Genomic DNA, 16,388 nt, shown 5'->3' on the forward strand with positions numbered 1-16,388 from the left:
TGCCTCCGCCTCCCAAGTAGCTGGGACCACAGGCACCCGCCACAACGCCCGGCTATTTTTTGGTTGCAGCTGTCATTGTTGTTTGGCGGCCCGGGCTGGGGATTCGAACCCGCCACCTTAGGTGTACATGGCTGGCGCCTTAGCCACTTGACCCACAGGCGCCGAGCCTTTACCACCTCTTGCTTTTAGAATTTCTACTGCAAGATGGTGTTCGTAGCACTGCAGAAATGAACACAAAGTATTCAAAAACAGTAGCTACCGTCATTATTACAGATGGTCAATATTTAAGAACCTGAGGGAGGAACACGACTAAAATCCTTATTGTGAGGCGACTCCGCAGGAATAGGTGCGCCACCCGAAGCCCCGGCTCTCCGCCACCCAAAGGCCGCCGGCCTCGGCCAGGGGAGAGCTGGACGCAGCCCTAGCCCGGTGCCCACGCACACGCCCGCCAAGCCCCGCCCCGCCCGGCCCTCGGACCGAGATCCCTACCTCCATAACTTACGGCCCGCGCCGCGGCGCGCGGGAATGACGCACGCGCCCCCCTTCCGGCCTGCCGAGAGGCTCCTCCAGGCACTTCCGGTCGCACGCGGCGCAAGCGCGAGACTTTCGCTCTCGCGGGAAGTGGTGTAGGCGTTTGGTGGCCGAGGCAGCGGGTGAGGCTGTATAGTCCAAGACCGAGGACGAGATGGAGAAGCGAGGCCGAGGCGGAAAGCCGCCCCAGACGCCGACGCCTCAGCAGGCGCCTCCGATGCCCAAGAAGGAGAGGAAGCCTAGCATGTTTGAGAAGGAGGCAGTGAGTGCGGGGCTGCCTCCCGCTCCTTCCTCTGTCTGCGTCCCAGGGCGGGTGGGGGCGGTGTCTCGGCCCGGAGCGGGAGTCCCGCCCTGGCCCGTCCGAGGGCTGGTCGGGTCCGCTTGAGTTCTTCTCGGACTTGTGGATTTCCCGGGACAGCTGCGCGTGTTGTTGCTTTTTACAGGAACACATAATTTTAGTGTGTTTAAGAGTCGTCACGCATACAGAGGCAGATTTGCCAACCAGAAATAAGTGTGTTTATACAGTGTTTAAAAAAAAAAACTGAGCAGGAGAATGAGATGTTTTGAGTTTTTTTTTAAGATATCGGCAGTCTAGTAATAAGCTAGATAAAAAAGTTAAATTGAAAATATTCTGTCCATTAATTTGTCTGATAGTTCAGTTTTTAACACCAGCTTTTCTGTATGATATTTTGAAAATTATTAGTCTTGAAGACTCCCTCTTTTATTGAAACTTGAAAAGTAATTTGACCAAAGATGCAAAACTGTATGATGATAGAACTGAGACTAGAAGCAGTGTCCTGGGGCGCATTACATTTGTCTATAGTGATTTCTTTCCGTACCTATTTCATCATATTCGTAGATAGGCAAAGCAATTTTTGAAGATCTTAGACATTTCAAGATTGCTCCCAAAAAACAGAATTCTAAAGAAAAAAAGTAGTGGCAGCATTTCAGATTCTAATGATGTCTTTGGTGTCTACGTTTTATGGAGAAAAGAACTAAAGGAAGGAAGGTAAACAGACCAAGTTTACACAGCTAAGAAAGACCAGAGCAAGGCTAGAAACCTAATTCTGCTGGAATTCAAACTTCACTCTCCAAACAGTCCTGTAGTGCCTGGTGATAAGTCTTGAGTTACAGATCACCAGCCGTGAAGAAACATTTCTATATTTTGAGACAGACAAGGGGACCTTTATGAACTTAAAGCCTATGAAATTCTGAAGTGGTTTTGAAAAGTGAATTAGTCTAAACTCAAAATGAGACACATAGGTGTACTTGGCATGTAATCTAGGAGTGAAAGGACATGGGCCAAATCAGCTGTTGCTTATTTGATATGGATGTGCTACAGCTATCTTTAAAATCTACTTTTTCTAGACTGAATATAACCATTAGATTAAATAGACCAATAACTGGGAAGAAATTGAGAAGATTCCACAAGTGCTCATTAAATGTATCTTAAGACACTGAGTCATTTCTCACTTTCAGCTCATAATTTCCCTATTTCTGAGCATCGGAAAAATTAGGACACAGTTTAATCAGTATGAACATCTCTTGATTTTTATCTGTCCTGCATCCAATTTTTTTCTCCTAGTGGTAGCATGTCAGGTTAATGTTAGAGAAGTAACTCATTCCCACTTAGATAGTTCTGGTGAGATTGTCAGCCACTTTCCTCAACTTTGTAGTGAAGATGAGACTAGCTAGGCTAATTGGATGAACTCTGGAATAATACAAATAAAATGGTTGGGGATTATTCAATGTGAAGATGGTAAGCTGAAATGTTCTGTGTGACTTTCAGAATCTGGTTCTTTAGCCTTCTCTTCCATTCTGTGAACTTCATACCTTCCCAATAAATTACATTTTTGATTAAGAAGAATCAGTTTATGTTACTTGCAACTGAAAATCACAAACCTTAAGCAGTTTACCCAAAATTGAAAACTTTGATTAGTTTCACTTGTGTACATACATTAGCAATCTTAAACACTGGCAGATAGCATTTAGACATAAAATTAAGGGTATCTTATGGTCAAGCTCAGTTTCTTTGGGGGATGGTAGGTAAGCTTAGTGTAAGGAAATGCCACATCAATATGTTAAATAAGTTTTCATAGATCCCATACAAGTATCAGTACAGTAGGCCTAATTCTTTATGTTGACCACCTCTGTAGTTGACCAGTTTGTTACAGTCCCTTGGGTGGTCAACTTACAGAGGTTCTACTGTATATAAAGCTTGTTCCTATTTTTTTTAATTACAAGATTCTTCCTTAAAGGAATAAAGTATTCTTAATGAGTATATTAAATCAGATGGTGACTATTATACATAAAGAAGAAATGGTAGAGATGTGAGTTCTCAGCATAGTAGACTCATTAATAGCTGCTTTCAGGCCACACATTCATGCCCCTTGAGAACTGATGCACTTAAGAGTCACTGTTAATGATAGTCTGTGGACATGTCCCTTGAGTATGTTGTGGAAAAGAAGATGGCAATCACTTTCTTAGAGAAGCATTCTCTTAATAAAAAAAGACCAAAATGATTTGTTTTTTTAGGAAGTTTAGGGAGTTAATAATGCTGCTTCTATAATTAAAAGGTGCAGAAGTCTTAACGAGTGATCAAAACAGATTTTGATGAAGGACTTAACAGTCAACATGCAGTAACTTCTACCCCAAATTACTTAAAAGTAACATAAAAATGTATGGAGCAATTGTTTCTCTTGTCTGAATATCAAGCAACATAGGATAGTAATACCTGAGAGAAGTGGGTAAGGTGAACCCCAGTGTTGACCCTAGTTTAACTGACTGGTGAGAGTGTCCAGACCATAATGCAAGGAGGGGTCTTCCTCAGTTGAACTAGGAGTCTGGGAAGGTCAAGATAGTGGGTGAGACTTGAGGGACAAGTGTTGGAAAGGACTGGGCTGCACAAATAGCTGCCGAGATTGGTAGAAAGTTGCCCTTGAGTCTTCAGCTTGGTGTATCAGTGCATCTGGTAAGGACACCACCAGCGGTGGAGAAAGAGCCACCTGAAAGGAAAAAAAAAAATCCTTGGACGCACATGAAATAGTTTATGTTCAAAGAACTAAAAGTGGAAAACCATAGGGCTTTGGTCTGAATGCTAAAAAGTGTATTGCTTCATTAGTGTGGGGAAAATAAATATCTCAGACTTAAAATGTTTTCTGGTCTGGCCTATCAAAGCTAAAATGCAAGACCCAAGAGGATTAAACTGTTTGCAATTATTATAGCCTAGAAGAAAGCTCAAGAATGTTTTTAGCAATATAAAAATTCCCAGCATATGGGAAGGTAAAATTCGCAGTATCTAATCTCCAATATTAGGAGACCCACAAAGAAGCAAGAAAATAAACTACAAAATGAGAAGAAGCAATGAAAACAGGTTCCAAAGTGACATAAAATTGATATAAAAATACATTAAAGTAGTTATGTTTTATTTCCATCAAATTGGTCATTCTATAATATGAAGTAATTATAATTACATTCCATATATTTAAGTATATAGAGAAAGATTCATAGTGTTAAATCCAAATCAAACTTCCACAGTTGAAAAGCACAATGTCAGAGATGAAAATACAGTGAATGGAATTACCAGCAAATTCAAAACTGCAGAAGAAAGGACTAGGTAATTGAGATGTAGAAATTAGGGTGAGGGGAGCCTGAGAAAATATTAGAAGATAGCAGAGCTATGGGAGAGCTTCAAGCAATTTAATGTTCTTATAATTTGAGTTTCCAAATGAGGAGGTGAGGAAGGACAGAAGATATTTGAAGAAATAATGAATGAGAAATTTCAAAATATGAAAACCATAAAGCCACAAATCCAAGAAGCTTAGTAAACTATATGCACAGAAAGTATGAAAATTATGCCAAGACAAACTTGCTTGAAACCAGTGATATAAAAAATGTAAAGACAAGTAGGAAAAAAAAACATGTATGAAGAAACAAAGGTAAAGTGAGAGATGTCAAAATCAATGCAAGAGAGAAAACACTGAGGCATCACCTTTAAGTACTTAAAGTAAATGACTATGAACCCAGAATTCTATACCAAGCTAAAATATCTTTAAAAAACAAATGTAAGGCTTCCAGTCGTGCGTGTCCCTACACATCACAATTCTGTCCTAACAAAGTAACAAGCTGAACAAACTGAAAAATAACTTTTCTTAGATTCATAAGAGAAGTGAGGTGACAGAAAACTTGGTGCCCCCAAAATTAGAGTGACAGGTGGATACAGAGAATCACAACATACTAGAGCAGAAATCATAGGAACCAACATCAAGGTTGGAAAACCTCAAATGAAATTGATAGTTTGCTGAAGGCTAGGAGTGGACAGTTCTCAAGTTAAAAACTTCAGGATGACTCTATCTCAGGGTGGCCCCATGTTCTTGAGTTTCACCTCCAGGAGTTAAACCAGGATACCATAGTAAATCTCAGAGAAAAACTCTTTTTTTTTTTTTTTTTTGAGACGGAGCCTCAAGCTGTCCCCCTGGGTAGAGTGCCATGGCATCACACTCACAGCAACCTCCAACTTCTGGGCTCAAGCGAGTCTCCTGCCTCAGCCTCCCAAGTAGCTGGGACCACAGGCGCCCGCCACAACGCCTGGCCATTTTTTGGTTGCAGCCATCATTGTTGTTTGGCGGGCCCGGGCTGGGGATTCGAACCCGCCACCTTAGGTGTATGTGGCTGGCGCCTTAGCCGATTGAGCCACAGGCGCCGAGCCGAGAAAAACTCTTAATAAGACAACAGGTGCAATGAGACCACTTTGAAATATGCCAGAGTACTTTGTTGTTAACAAGATCTGCTCTTAGGAGAACTAGTTAAACAGAGTCAAAACTGCTGGGATTTTGCAGAGGCTCACTGACATGGGGTAAGGGAAGTACTCAACTCTAGCCCTCTAGTCATCCTGTCCCACTTAAGAGGGGAGAGAAAAAGAAACCCCTGAGAAATATTTGTGAGGTTCAAAGTGAAGAAGCACAGGCTTGCTAAAAAAACAAGTCCTAATTATAGAACTATGAAATGCTTCCTTTCCTCCCATACGTTATTGGTACATTACTAGATGTCTAGTAGCTGTTTCTTTTTTTTAACCCAGTGAGTCATGTCTGGCTATCAGGAAAAAATTATAGCATTTATTAATAGATGCAGAGCAAACATCAGAATCAGACATAGCAGAGATGTTGGCACTAAGTTAAAATAACTATGATTAATACATTAAGGGTTCTAGTTGATAAAATAGCATGTAAAAACATGAGCAATAAAAGGAAAGAAATGGATATCCTAAAAAAACTGGAAAGAAATGCTAAGAGATCAAAAACACTGTAAGAAAAGAAGAAATCGTAAGAGAAATTTTCTTTAAATTTTGAACTAAATGAAAAAAAACCCCAAATTTAAAGAATGCTGCAAAAATGGCCTAGAAAAAAATTTATAGCCTTGAATGCATGGATATATGAAAAAAGAAGAAAGATGTAAAATAAACTATTAAGTTTTTATGTTAAGTAATTAGTAAAATCGAATTAAATCCAAAGTAAGCAGAAGAAAAACAATAAAACTTTTAACAGAAATCAATGAAACTGAAGAAGGAAATCAATAAAACCAAAAACTGTTTCTTTAAAAAGATCAATGAGCCTCTAGCCAGGCTAAGAAAAAAAGTATGACACAAATTACTAGTATCAGAAATACAAGAGAGAACATCACTAGAAATTCCCTGGGTATCAACAGTGTAATAAGGGAATATTATAAACTCTATGCCCACAAATTTGATAATGCAGATGGATGGACCAATTCCTTAAAAGACAGTCTGCTGTAACTCACACAAGAAGATAGATACAATCTCAGTAGGTCTATACCTATTTTTTTAGTGAATCAATAACCCTCCAAAAAAGAAACTGTTCGACCCTAACTAACCCTCCAAAAAAACTGTCAGACACAAATGGATTCATTGGTGAATTCTAAATATTTAGGGAAGAAATACCAGTTCTCTACAGCAGTGGTTCACAACCTGTGGGTCCCGGCCCCTTTGGGGTTTGAATGACCCTTTCACAGGGGTCACCTAAATACATCCTGCGTATCAGATACTTACATTACGATTCATAACAATAGCAAAATTACAGTTATGAAGTAGTAACGAAAATAATTTTATGGTTGGGGGGGTCCACCACAACATGAACTATATTAAAGGGTCACGGCATTAGGAAGGTTGAGAACCATTGCTCTACAGACTCTGAAGATAGAAGCAGGGAAAATACTGTTTAACACAACTCTAGGATGTCAGAATTACCTCCATAACAAAGCGAAGCAAAGACACTTCAAGAAAAGAAAACTAAAGGCCAATATTTCTCGTTAACGTTGAAGCAAAAATCCTCAACAAAATGCTAGCAAACCAAATTCAGCATTATATTAAAATGATCGTCCACCATGACCAAGAGAAATCTATCCTGAATTGTAAAAATGGGTCAATATATGAAATGATCAAGTAATACACCACATTAACGGACTGGAGAAATAAAGCATACAATCATCTCAGATGATGAAGAAAAAGCATTGACTAAATTCCACTAAACACGCAACAAATGAGTAATGGAAGGAAATTACTTCAACATAATAAAGGCCATATATAAAAACCCACAGCAAATCTTGTATTCAATGATGAAAGACTGAAAGCTTTTCCTCTAATGTTAGGAACACAGCAAGGATGTCTTCTTATGTCACTTCTATTCAACACAGAATTGTTCTAGCCAAGCAATTAGACAAGAAAAAGAAATTTCTGGATGCTATTGAAGTTCATCACTTTAAGATGTGTTAGGCACTAAATATGTTTTTAGTGCATGTTAGAAGTCAAAATCATGGATTGATAATCTTTTCCACTCATGAATGTATTACCAAATAATTATTTAAAGATAAAAGTAACACAAAAAAGCTTTTAAGACAATAAGGATAATACTTTTATAACAGGAGCAGGAAAGGTTTTCCTTACATCCCTGTTCTCTAGCCATTCAGTTGTCATCTCTGCAGGCTGCTCCTGTTTTTATTTCTTCTGGATCTTTTATGGATATTCTAAATATGTGCATATACTCTGTGTGTATTTCTGTGTCTAGAAAAAAAGATTTTTTCCCCTTCTTTTGCAAAGGTGATAGCCAAGAGTGAATCTAGGATTCGGTGACCACATTATAAAAATCTGTTACAACATTGCGAAGATGTATGTCCTCCCTGTCCCAGTGTACCAGGGTACTTTAATCAGAAATTTCATTGTATAATTTAAAAAGTAACATGTTTTACACTCTTTTTTTCTCCCTCAACCACCCTTCCCCCACCCAGTATGCACAGATTTTGAGAGAGAGACTAAGAGATTCTGTCCATGATGTTCAGTATGTGGAGCCTCCCTTCGATGACTCAATTGCTGATATAGGTAAAGAATGGAAGAGTGCCCTGGCAAAGTTAAAGTTTGCTAATTCATATAGAATGGAGCCATTGAAGAAATTCCAAGCTCATTCAGTAGAAATTAAAGTCCAGCAGATATTGACGGTAGGTTGATAAAGTATTTATTAGGGTTCTCTAGAAAAACAAAACTTACAGGATATTATATATATTAGAAGATTTATCATAGGAATTGGTTCATCCAATTTGGAGGCCTGGAGATCTACAATCTGCTTTCTGCAAGGTGTAGAACCAGGAAGCCAGTGGTGTAATCCAGTCCTAGTCCAAAGGTCTGAGAAGCAAGGGAGCTGATGTAAGTCCCAATATTAGTCTAAAGGCCCAAGAACGTATAGTGCTGACGTCCAAGGGCAGAAGATGATGTCCTAATTCAAGCAGAGAGTACATTCTCCTTTCTCCTACCTTTGATTTTGCTTCAGGTCCCTGGTGGATTGGATAATGCCCATGTCCACTGGTGAGGGTAGTCCTTAGTCTGTTGATTCAGGTGTTAAAGAGTCTTCCAGAAACCCTTCACAAACATGCCTAGAAATAATGATTTACTAGCTAATCTGGGCATCCCTGATCCCAGTCAGGTTGACAGATAAAATTATCACCATTATCTGATTATTAAGAATGATGACAGTATAATTACCCTGACTGATTTTTTTGTAGGTTTATCTTTGAAAATATCAAAATAAATTTTAGTCATACTCAATGATTTTCCCAGTGATGCTATAAGCTAGATTAAAGGAAATTTTACTTTGTTATGTCACTCAATTTTATCTGAAAGTTATCCCTCAGATCTCATGTTTCTCTCATATTTGGAGAAATAAATTTAAAAACCATATTGAATATGTACATATGTATGAGAAATTTGTTTCTTTTTTTTTCTTTTAATAAGAGACAGTCTCATTTTATTGCCCTTGGTAGAGTGCCGTAGTATATCACAGCTCACAGCAACTTCAAACTCCTGGGCTTAGGTGATTCTCTTGCCTCAGCCTCCCGAGTATGCTGGGACTACAGGCACCCGCCACAGTGCCTGGCTATTTTTTTGTTGTAGTTTGGCCGGGCCAGGTTTGAACCCACCACCCTTGGTATGTGGGGCCAGTGCCCTACTCATTGAACCACAGGTGCCACCTGAAATTTGTTTCTGAATACATTTTTTTACCTTGTTTTTACTGTATCTGAGTTTTTAAAAATCTTAAAAACAGGTGGTTTCCAATTTTGATTAGAACCTAAAGTCCATTTAAAACTGTTGTTTGAAACTCAGACATATGTTTTCAGGCCATCCTAGTTTTAAGCTTCTTCACTTTTGCATAACTAATACTGTGAAACTAATACTAATAGTATTTATACTGTTTTGTTATTTGAAGGCTAAATTTTTCAGGTGGAAAGACTTGCCCTCACCATCTTTCCTAATAAAGGACCACATTAGACATTTTTTAATTATGTAAAATTTGTTTGGAGGACCCATTTTGTGGATACCCTTTTCACCTTCGGTCCCTACTTTTGGGCTCCAGGCCCCAGGAGTTTCCTGATTACCAAGTTCTTTTTGTGAGATTCTACCCCAGGCATCCTTAAACTATGGCCCACGGGCCACATACGGCCTACCTAGGACATTTATCTGGCCCTCTGGGTATTTTTGCTGCCACTGCCTGTCCTGCTTAGCAGCTGACTCATCCCAGGGTCGCAGTCTGGCCCTCCAACAGTCTGAGGGATGGTGAACTGGCCCCCTGTTTAAAAAGTTTGAGGACCCCTGCTCTACCCAGATTAATCCCATTAGAGATATGTTTGCTTTTTTAAAATGACTGACATCCTCCCCATACACTTGACAAGATGTGTTCCTTCAATAACAACTGGTGTGTGCTGGCTGTTGGGAAGAAAGCATACTATTTTGTGTAAATGGCTAATGTCCTTTTAATCATATCAAAGGTCATCCTTTAAATGAGAACCTTTATTAATTAATACAAATTATGTTCTCATTGGTATAAGTTAAGATTGTGTGACAAGTGAGCAGCCATCTAATAAAGGAAAGAAATGTGGGGCTGTGGGCTCCCTAAGGAAGTAGATTCAACCCTGCCTGGCAAGTATCCCTAGTATTGACTCTTCTGCCTCCTGTTCTCCAAAGACTTTTCTATCCCTGGCAGACTTAATAAAAGTTCCTAAATTTTTTCATATGTCTTAGGAAAGAGCCAGGTGGGGCACTGAGCAGGAGAAGGGAGGTATGAGGAATGAGGACTAAATGTTGGCCTCATTTGCTAGGTGGAGACTGCTTGTGTTTAAATTTTAAATTATCTTTTTCCAGAATTTCTCAATTCTACTCATCGCTAACCCCAAAATATTCTTTGACTGTACTATTGAGGATAATGGAAACTTTTCTGAGGATCTATTTGTCAAATATGTGAATTAAGGTAGCTTGTAAAAATTTAACAGGCAAATGAAACTATCTGCAAATGTACCTACCAAAGTATTAACATGAACTTAGATCTTGGTTTAAGTAAAGAAACAATTAAAACTTCTTCTTGGGACAATTGAGAAATTTTGAATATGAATGTGAACAATACTAGATATTATGAGTTTAATTGTTAATTTTCTTGGTGTGATTTTGTAAGAGATCGCCCTTATTAGGACAGCATGCTGACGGAAACTGTCCATGACACAACCTTTTGTCAGATGGTACAACCAATAATGTGTGTTAAGTAAAAATAAATTAGGTAAGACATTCTTAAGAAGTGTTGTTCATTGTACTGTTATTTCTGATTTTATTTATTTTTGTATATTTTCATAAAAAATTGGGGAAAGTAAAATGCACAGCAATTTCTATTCTAAAAGTAGTTTAAAAATGTTCATTTTATCTGATTCCTTAAATATATTCTCTTGTATTGTTAAATTATGGACACTTAAAGTCTTTTTATTAGAAGGCTAAGATACAGGGACAAAAGAATATTTAGAAAAATATTTTGGTGGGAGGGAAAATTTCTTGCCTGCCTGATCAAATTAAATTGACATAAAACAGTTTAACAGAAGAAAACCATACTCTCATTTGGTAACTAGTGCGTGTCTGTAGAATCCTTCACAAGAAAATGAAGTCACAGAGAAGCAGTGAGAGCTTAGTTTAACAAAGAGTCTTAAAGGGTAAAAACATGATGAGACAGTGGGTTTGGACTAGGGCAGATAATTGTGGGAAAGTGACTAGGAAGATAAGGGTTAGGTTAATAAGGTTTGTTTGTACAGATTTCTGTCTCCATTCTGGTCACTAGAATGTCATTTTGCCTCCTGGTATAGGAAGGGCACATTGTGCATGGGAGTTTTATTGCTTCTTTCTAGGAAGAAAAAGGAAGGTCAGAGCATACTTTTTGCATTTGCTGTGTTTTTCAAGGGGCTTTAACTCAATCTGCCAAAGCAGCATGCTTTGGGGTGGCATATTTTGACCTCTATACCAGCTTCCAACCACCACCTACTACTATAGACACAGACACATTTGTACAATGACCAAATAATGTCAGATGATATTTTGCCAATGTATTATGGCTCATGGCTTCAGAAAATAAAGAAATTCAACTCAGTGTAATACAAAAGAGTATTTCTTACAATTATTACCTGCATCTCTGATCTAAACACTAATAGCAAACATTTATGATGTACGAGTATCTGTTTTGGTGTTTCTCTCACTTGGCCCTACCTCATAGACTGAATTTAAATTTATTGAATATAAGTAGGATTTCAGATTACATTTAATGTACGATAATTGAGTATAACGGGGCCTAGAGCACCTTATTAGGTATGTCAGTGAACGGCTAGGGATTTTCCTTTGCGTTTAGGGACAGTAGATACAGTTTGAGACATTAAAATCCAATACATTAATGGGGCTTTGAGTATCTGTTGCAAGTGTTCATTATTAAAAAGGGAGTCTTAGGTAGATAAAGCCTGGGTTCTCTTAGGTAAGCAGAAGAGCCTGGTGAGTTGGGGCTAAGCAGGAAGAAAGAGGGGTGGGCAGAGGAAGAGGACCCTTCTGACTTGGAGAACATGGCAAGTACCCTTCCTCCATAACATCTTCCTTTTAAATTGCAAGCCATCAAGGCTTTGCATGGGGCTCTGTGGGAAAACTCATACCTAAAGTCAAGAACCCAGGTAAATGCAGTAGGATAGGACAAACAGCCCCCAGCCTCAAGAGAGATTTTTGGTTATGAATAGGAAAGGGGGAGAGTATCGAAGTACTGGTGCCTATACAGTGTGGAGTACTGACAAAAGGAAGTTTGGGGAAATCTGGAAGTAGCTTCGAGCATCCCGTGGGTTTATTCTCTAGTCAGTCCTTAGAGTTCTTAAAATTATGTACTTAAGACTTAATTTTCAATTCTTGCACTTAAAGCTGTCAGAAAACTACCATGAATAGATTAAGTGGCTGCAGTAATTGCCAACCAAAGATGTCCAATTTGTCTTTTAAAACACTAGAGGAACAAACAGTTGTCACCTACAAATGTTGCTGGTTGTAGATAAGGTAAAAGATACCATTTTTTATGACAGAACTCTGATTTAGGGAAACTACCATGGGGCTTTGTGGGTCAGGGTTATAAATCTCACAGAGTCAGAGTGGTTCCTGGACAGACAAGGAGTAGATTGAGTATGTTCTCAAAGACTGAGCTTGAGCCTGAGTCAGATTCAGAGGAGAGCACAGGTTCTGCCAAGTGTCAGAAGACAGAGCCAGAGCCAACGCCAGGGGAGGAACCAGTGCTTCTAGGTGGAAGCATTCTAGAAGGTAAACAAAAAAAAGAGATACAGTTTCTTTGGCTTTACATTCTTGTGAAATTACATTCCTGGGTCCACTTGTTATCACTAGAGCCAAGAGTGCTGTGTCATATTATGTCCAGGGCACCCATACCACACCCATCTGTCAAAGGCATGTGTGGTGTACCAACAGGTGGTCCAGTTCTGCCCAACATTTGGAGGAAGAGTAATGCTTTACAGCCTGGGAGGCACCTCTATTTCCTCCAAGTGATGCATTCATTTAATTTACTAATAAATATGATTAGAAATCTTTGATTTCATTTTCATTTATTAAAGGCCGAAGAAAACAAGCAGTGGAGTGAGAAGCCACAGGGGGAGGGTTGGAAAGAAGTGCTTTTGTGCAAGCCCAGTGACAGGCTTGGGTCCAGGAGGCGGCCCTCACTTTAGGAAACCCAATTCTGAATCTTGACATATGTGTAAAATTTAAAAGGGGTTTTACCAAAGAATTTCCATAAGCCTTCCTTTAAAATTTCCCTGGTGTCTCCCTAATATTAACAACTGTTTAGCAAAGTAGTCTAATAAAGTACAGCTTACCACTTGATGATAATGAAGAATAATCAAACATAATTTAAAAACCAAAATAATTGTTTCTTTAAAATTATTGAAATAAGTTGGTAAGCAGAACATTTAATATTATTTAGTAGAAATATGTGTATTTTTAAAAAACATTTAGACATGTTTTCTACTTGGATTTTTATATAGAAAGTATTTCCTTTGAAAATAAAAACACTTTTCTTAAATTTTTTTAAAGGAAAGTCTTAAAGACGTCAAGTATGATGACAAGATCTTCTCTCACTTGTCCCTTGAGTTGGCAGATCGCATATTGTCAGCAGTCAAAGAATTTGGGTACCACCGTTATAAGTACATTATAAAAGTATTATTTATTCAAAAGACTGGTCAAGCAATAAATGTAAGTACCCCATTGATGCAGGCTCTAGCAATCGGAATTAAAGCATCTCCTCCCTAGTGAGCTGATATGTGTTGTGATGTCGACAGGGCACTCCAGGGAGCCTGAGGTGCCTCTGGAATAAAAGGATCATTTTGTTAAATAACTTCCATTTTAATTATAAATAAACTATAAATAGATTAGAATATACATTATAATGACAGATTATAAGATATGTATAACACATAATTTTAGTTAAAAATAAATTTAAAATTACTTGAAAAGCTCTAACCTAAAAATAGCAATTTGCTATTAAGAATTTATTGCATGGTTATTCTGCTCCTTGATCATACCAGTTTTTATAGTCTAATGTCGTTTAAGTTAATCAGTAAATTTCTGAGTACTAAAAGGTGTCAGGTACTGAGGAAAATATAAAGAATGATGAGACATGGATCATGCCTCTCAAGGGGTTTTACTGTTAAGAAAATAAAGCAGCGCAGTTTAGAATTTAAGGAAATTAAGTGATGCAGATGATGTAAACAGCCTGGGTTTGAAATTAGATCATATTAGCGTGAAGTGTGGCAGCAACACTCAGGGGCTGTGGCCTTGGCACAGTCTTTTCATCTATAAAATGGTGATGATAAAACTGAGCTTTTAGAACTGTCATGAGGATTAAATGAAATTGTGTATGTTAAAATACTTAACATAGTCACTAGCACAGCACCCTCAATAATTAGTAAGGTTATTATTACCATTATTTATAAATAAATAGATATCACTAGGCCTTGGGCATGTCCAGGGAGTTGGTGTATATGATAGAAAGGTAGGAACTCTGTCTGGATCCATCTGTAGAGGCTTCACTGAGGAGTGAAGGGCATGGCAGACATGCAGAGAGCTGGGGCAGAGGACGCTGGCAAAGCCACAGGCAGCAAGCAGAGGCAGCCACCTCCTGTGAAGATGCCTCCCACATACACTAGATATGCATTATGGGAGAGTCCAGATGGGTGATGAGGGCCCTACAGGGATTACACAGGGATGTGGCAGAGTGACAGACCAGCTACTTGGGGTTCTCTGCAAAAGGGAAAACCCCTCTGATGGCAGGAAAGGAATAAAGATGAGGGAGAATGTTTTCAGCACAGAAAGCTTCTAGTGCAAAGATTCTAAGGTGGGGATGAACTTAGTGTGTTTGGTAAACAGTGTAGCTGGGCTGTCTTTAGCTGGTGTATAGTGGCACTATGAATCAGTTGGTGGGGGTGGTCAGCTAATGTTACTGCACTGCAAACTACCCCAATTCTGTGGCTCAGCTTGGCCTGGGTCAGCTGCTTGCTTTCTCTGTTGGTCTTAGGGATGCACTTGCCACTCTCTGGTGACACAGCTGGACCTGGAGGGCCAGGGTGGCTTCTCTCATATGTCCAATGGTTGGTCTGGCCATTGGCAGGGGGCACCTGGGTTCTCCTACTCATGCCGTTGTCCTCCAGTTGAATGGACTTTCTGACATAGACTTGACAGCATGTTCCAGGAGGGGAAGAGCAGAAGCTGAAAGACCTCTGAAGTCCTTGTTGGAAGTTGCACAGTGTCACAGTGGTTAAAGCAAGTCACAAGGCTAGCCCACATTCAAGAGGTGGGGAAGTCAGATAACCCCTTGATAGGAGAAGCCGTAAAGAATTTGTCACTATTTTAGATCCACCACAGAGAATTGGGCTATAGTCAGATCATGTATGGTTTCTAAGTGGAGAAAAGAAGGATTTTCTACAACCACCTACTTTTCTAATTGATCAACGATTTCTTCATGTCAAGACAAGCTCTTAGCAAATTTTACTTGTAAATCTTTCACCAGCAGGAAGACTTCCTTTCCATGGATTGCACAGCAGAGTAGCAGTGTTTGCAGAGCTAGGAGGGCCATCTGTTCTTACCCTGAACATCCTGGTGAGGGAGGGTCCTCTGTGTCAGAGAGCTACCAGCCTCCAGCAGACAAGAGGGCAGGCCCAGCTAACATGCTCCCAAGTCTTTTCACAGAAAGGAAAATTTGACAAATTGCTTCTTAAATATAAATTAAAAATTAAACTAGTGTAGGGCGGCACCTGTGGCTCAAGGAGTAGGGTGCCAGCCCCATATACCGGAGGTGATGGGTTCAAATCCAGCCCTGGCCAAAATCTGTAAACTAGTGTAAATTAGAAAATCACTTCCTACTATTTTAAATCTAAGGTTGGTCTTTTAAAAATCTTTCTCACAGATTGCCAGCAGATGGATCTGGGATGTTGCATGGGACAGCTGGGTCGCAGCTAAACATGAAACTGAGTCGTATGTGGCCTTGGCCTTGGTGTTTGGTCTTTACTATGAATAGCCTGCTACATATACTCAAGAAAAGTTTACTTCTCAACTTTTCAAATATATATGAAATGTACAGATTGTAAACCATAGTGGTTTTGATTAGCTATTTTCTTATCTCTGAGGCCTTTTAATTGTATTCTTTTAACAACAAAGTAAAAGCTAGATTTTTACATTTATACTTATTAGCTATATTTATTAACAGTCTGTTTCCCCAAAGTAGTAAATATGTATGTGTGTGTGTGTGTGTGTGTGTGTGTGTATATATATATATATATATATATGAATTCTTAGAGTGGATTATAATACAGAGAAAATATCCTTTTTAGATTTAAGAAAATTAGAATTTGCTACAGGAAATTAAGATGTAATCTTGTAGAATATCAAATTATATGGATATTAAGATAGATTTTGGAAACTTCTAAGGGTAGATGGATTTTGGATGGTATTGTAATACTTTGTA

General features: G+C 38.9%; 2 protein-coding genes across 3 annotated transcripts in view; one reads left to right on the forward strand and one right to left on the reverse strand.

Moving 5' to 3' along the window:
- ERMARD (ER membrane associated RNA degradation) overlaps nt 1-525 on the reverse strand; it is a 38,576-nt gene extending 38,051 nt beyond the window's left edge. For both annotated transcript variants that reach the window (XM_023514656.1, XM_012806751.2), the window contains exon 1: nt 490-525. In XM_023514656.1, coding sequence (XP_023370424.1) covers nt 490-495 — 6 coding nt within the window. In that variant the 5' untranslated portion in view covers nt 496-525. The remainder of the gene's footprint in view (nt 1-489) is intronic.
- Nucleotides 526-627: 102 nt separating this feature from the next.
- On the forward strand, nt 628-16,007 carry TCTE3 (t-complex-associated-testis-expressed 3). Its single transcript, XM_003792366.3, has 4 exons — nt 628-793; nt 7,831-8,037; nt 13,463-13,621; nt 15,831-16,007. The coding sequence occupies exons 1-4, from the start codon at nt 686-688 to the stop codon at nt 15,939-15,941; spliced, it is 585 nt and encodes a 194-aa protein (XP_003792414.1). The 5' UTR covers nt 628-685; the 3' UTR covers nt 15,942-16,007.
- The last annotated feature ends 381 nt before the right edge of the window (nt 16,008-16,388 follow it).

This window comes from Otolemur garnettii, unplaced genomic scaffold (genome assembly GCF_000181295.1).
Source record: "Otolemur garnettii isolate 467f Iridium unplaced genomic scaffold, OtoGar3 scaffold00056, whole genome shotgun sequence".
Lineage (NCBI taxonomy): Eukaryota > Metazoa > Chordata > Mammalia > Primates > Galagidae > Otolemur > Otolemur garnettii.

Excerpts from the sequence above, each read along its gene's own strand:
- TCTE3 (XM_003792366.3), top strand. The coding sequence starts at position 686 with ATGGAGAAGCGAGGCCGAGGCGGAAAGCCGCCCCAGACGCCGACGCCT. Across the intron at positions 794-7,830 it reads GCATGTTTGAGAAGGAGGCA|TATGCACAGATTTTGAGAGA; the intron begins GTGAGTGCGGGG and ends TCCCCCACCCAG. Across the intron at positions 13,622-15,830 it reads AGACTGGTCAAGCAATAAAT|ATTGCCAGCAGATGGATCTG; the intron begins GTAAGTACCCCA and ends TCTTTCTCACAG.